Source organism: Rhea pennata, chromosome 8, assembly GCF_028389875.1.
Source record: "Rhea pennata isolate bPtePen1 chromosome 8, bPtePen1.pri, whole genome shotgun sequence".
Lineage (NCBI taxonomy): Eukaryota > Metazoa > Chordata > Aves > Rheiformes > Rheidae > Rhea > Rhea pennata.
This window is the reverse complement of record NC_084670.1, coordinates 37,497,565-37,501,881: the sequence shown is the minus strand read 5'-3', so window position 1 is coordinate 37,501,881 and position 4,317 is coordinate 37,497,565. Positions and strand designations below refer to the sequence as shown.

Below are 4,317 nucleotides of genomic sequence, written 5' to 3'. Positions count from 1 at the left end.
CCTTCTGTGGGGGTTCTCACTACAGAGGGACTGCTGGAGATCTCCAGGACCATGATCTGCTCTGAGCTGGGCTAACTTCACAGTTACATCGGTTGGTAAATGCTTTCTCCAGGAGACTTTTTAAAGATCTCTTGGTCCCTTCCCCAGTGCTACTCAGCTATCATGGTTACTATTTGTTTTTCCTTAAACTCATTTGAAATTACCTTTGTTGCTTGTTCCTGTTGCCTCTTGTCCTTTCCTACCCCATCACTCTGGCCCCAGGCAGACCATCCCATCTGCTTTGATCGAGGACGATCACAGCCTCACCTCCAAGCACAACCTTGCTGGGATCTTGTAGGACCACAGACAGGCCATGGTGACCAGCTTTAAGCAGACCTGTGTGCTGCAGATCCCTGTGTGGCCTCAGATGAGAATGTATGGAGATGTAAAAATGGCCCAGGACAGAGCCTGTGAGCTGATGTCAGGGCAGAGGTGAGGCAGCAGGGGTGAGAAGACTTCCAGCAGCTCCTCTCCGCACTTGGGTAGGGAGTGACACACCCAGTAGTGCTCTTGAGAGAGGATGGTGACACAGGACAGGAGAGAGACTGCCCCTGAGAGACTATGAGAGACTAACAGCAGTGAGTCCCCTCCATGATCATCTGGAGCTGCTCTGGCTGCAGAGGGGCTACCAGGAGCTCTGCAGCTGGTGTTGCCCACCCTGCACTTCCCACCCAGGGTGCTCCTTTGATTCCCTGGAGCCTAAACAAAGAGGAGCCCTGTCTCACTGTGATCTGAGGCCACTTGTGGGATTCCAGCAGTGTGGGAGCTTCTAGAGTGCCATGGCTCCTGTCTGCATCCCATCCCAGTGCTGGCCCGGCCCTCTTGCCCTGCATGCAGCCCCAGGGCCCTGCTCTGAAAGCACAGCACAGGACAGGGTGCATTCTAGGGGGAAACATGCCTCCAGTATGGTCCCCATGACAGCCCTTGGTGCCCTGGCCACCATGACCCTGCTGTCTGGCCACCTCCCACCAGTCCTTAGCCCCTGCCCAGCCCTGATGCTGTCCTCCCAGGGTTAGCAGAACGGCCATGCTCTGGGGTCTGCTGGCATCTGGACCCACAGAAAGGCCAGGCAAGATGGTCATTTCCCCCACACAGGTGCTGAGCCCAGCAGGCAAATGGAGCTGATCACATTCAAAGGTCACCTTTCACCAGGACTACAGTAGATGGTCCGTGCTGGAAATAGCTGGCCAGAGGAGCTGGGTGTGTGAGGAGTTTCCTGGCACAGTTTCTCCTCTCTGTTCATGAAACAAGAAGCTAGGCTGGATCTTTGCCCTGTGGCACCCTGCTTGAGGGCCCCTATGGGAGGAGGATGGTCTACAGGCCCAGGATTTAGCTCCAAGACCTCTTCTGCGTGTTCCCTGGCAGCCCTGCAGAGGACCCAGGAGGGTGCTTATCCTCCCAGGGCTCACAGCTGCATGCCTAGCCCTCCAGCTGAGCAGAGAGCCTTGTCTGGGGTGATTTTTGGGGTAAGGACCAGCATGCAGAGTAAGTGAGATTGTCTCAAGGATGTGTGTTGTGGACAGGGCCTGAGGGACTACAGCTTTGGAGGAAGGGCCCAGCCTTCAGGCACGGCCCCAGGAAGAACCTACTTTATAAGGATACTGTGAGGGAGTCAGCTCTGACCCGGGGTTAGACACAACTTTATCTGGGTAGCAGGTGAGACAGAGCAGTCTCAGTAAAAGTGGAATGAATCCACCTGTTTCTGTAGCAACATGACAATAATAACAACAGTAATAACAGCAATAATAAAAAACAAGTGAACAAAAAAAGCTCAGTCCTGGTACAAGACACAGCAGGAGTCATTTGTGCAGAGCAATGGCAATTTAGCAACAGCTGAAAAATGTCCATGAAATCATTTTCCTCAGTGCATCCTTGAGCTCCTTGTTCCTCATGCTGTAGATGAGGGGGTTCACTGCTGGAGGCAGCACTGAGTACAGAACAGCCACCACCAGATCCAGAGCTGGGGAAGAGAGGGAGGGGGGCTTCAGGTAGGCAAACAGGCCGGAGCTGACAAACAGGGAGACCACAGCCAGGTGTGGGAGGCACATGGCAAAGGCTTTGTGCCGGCCCTGCACAGAGGGGATCCTCAGCACAGCAGTGAAGATCTGCACGTAGGACACCACAATGAAAACGAAACACCCAAAGGCTAAAGACAAACTAACCACAATAAGTCCAGCTTCCCTGAGGTAGGAGTAAGAGCAGGAGAGCTTGAGGATGTGGGGAATCTCACAGAAGAACTGGTCCACTGTGCTGCCTTGGCAAAGGGATATGGAAAATGTGTTGGCAGTGTGCAGGAGAGCATAGAGAAAATCACTGGCCCAGGCAGCTGCTGCCATTTTGACACAGGCTCTGCTGTCCATGAGTGTGCTGTAGTGCAGGGGTGTGCAGATGGCAATGTAACAGTCATAGGCCATGACTGTGAAGAAAGAATACTCTCCTCCAAACAAGAAGAAAAACAGAAAAACTTGTGCAGCACATCCTGAGTAGGAAATGGCCCTGGTGTCCCACAGGGAATTCACCATGGATTTGGGGACAGTGGTGGAGATGGAGCCAAGGTCGAGAACAGAGAGGTTCAGCAGGAAGAAGTACATGGGGGTGTGGAGGTGGTGGTCGCAAGCTACAGCCGTGATGATGAATCTGTTGCCCAGGAGGGCAGCCAGGTAGATGCCCAGGAAGAGTGAGAAGTGCAAGAGCTGCAGCTCCCGTGTGTCTGCAAATCCCAGGAGGAGGAATTCACTGGGGGACAATTTGCTATCTTTGGACATGGAGGACTGTCGAAAGGAGAAAAGACATCAAGTTAGACATTTCAAGCAAAAAACTTCCCACATGTTACTGTACTCATACAACCCACACACTGCCTCTCTCTTTACTGAGTGCATCTTTGTAGAGTTCCCTTGCTTGAGTTCCACTTTTCACTGGCTGAGTATGCTGTGAGGAACAGGGACCAGAGGAGTCAGTCCTGCTGTGCAGTAGCGGGAATGGAGTAGTGGGGGTGACTGGCTCTAACAATCACAATTTTTATCAGCTGAAATCCATTAATTGTGTGAAAAGGGCTTTTCAGCATCTTCATTCCAAATTGTAAAGAATGCAGGTTTTGGAACAGAGTTTTAGGGATATTTTTATTTTCTTTTCCAATCCTTGGCATTTCTACTTTGAGTCCAGAGAAAACAGATTCACTGTCCCTTGTTGCAGAGTGAGGACAGCTAGTCTGTCTATTAGTCCTATTCCCAGCAGTCCTGTGCTTCCACCTCTTTGAGCTGCTGGATATATGCACTCATACATTGTCTTAAAGGGAAACCAGACCCTGCTGAGAGCAGAGGTGTCTCCTTTCAAAATGCAGGTCTCCAAACTTCCCTCCCTTTCTCCATGCACCTGAGGGAGCTCTCCACACTTCCTTTCTAGCCAAGGACACACAGGGCTCTTTTCAGCTGCCCATATACTGCCACCATCTCCGTACTCCCAGCATCTCTGAACCTTCTCCATTTGTCTCTCAGATATCACAGTGATGCTATGGGACAGCACTGCCTTTCTGGAGGGCAGCTCTCAGCCTGGCAGAGCACCACAGGGAAACAAAGAACCATTAAGACTACAGAGGGGTTCTCCTTAACGGAGGATCAGCTAATTCTGCAACCCAAGAGACAGCATTTCTGGAACCAAACAGGTTAGAAGGGGGCTGTGGACCCCTCACTTCCATGCAGATTCCTCTGTCGCCCAACTCACAGTGTTGGTGTCTGAACTGCAGCTGAAAACCCATCCACCCCAGAAAGCCCGAGAGAAGAGCAGGAGCTGCACAGACCAGAGAGGAAACAAGGAGCAGCACCATGATCCTGCTTCCAAGGGAGGCAAGAAGAGAGACAGGGAGGGGGGTCTTGGGAAAGCCTTCCCCTTACCCAGGTGGGCATGACTTGCCCAAATCTGTCCTCCCATAATCACTGTGTTAGCAGTTCCTGCTCATTCCCTGCCCATCTCTGCTGCCTGCAGCAGTCCCTGCTGAGACCTTTCTCTGTCCCAACATCTTTTCCCTGTCAGTGCTCACAGACCCCATTCCTCTGTGTGCTCAGTTCTACAGAAACCTCCTGGGACTGTGCTCTGTCCAGAGGCATGTCTGCACATGCAGTTCATTAGGAGCTGGTCATGTAAACCCCAGGGAGGCCACAAGGGTGATGCTGATGCTGGCTGTAGGCTAAGCTGGGGGTCGAAGGGGTTTGCTGAGCTTTCTCACAGAGCTACTGATCTCTGTGTGTGAACTCTTGTGAGTCCCAGTTCCCTGCCAAAACA

The 4,317-nt window shown here is 52.1% G+C and overlaps 1 protein-coding gene across 1 annotated transcript; it reads right to left on the bottom strand.

The window, feature by feature from the left end:
• Positions 1 to 1,892: 1,892 nt before the first annotated feature.
• Positions 1,893 to 2,768, bottom strand: LOC134143691 (olfactory receptor 14C36-like; the record flags this gene model as incomplete). The annotated part of the gene is made up of 1 exon (XM_062581925.1): positions 1,893 to 2,768. A coding segment is annotated over exon 1 (738 nt), but the record flags the coding sequence as incomplete, so codon positions are not given.
• Between the last annotated feature and the right edge of the window lie 1,549 nt (positions 2,769 to 4,317).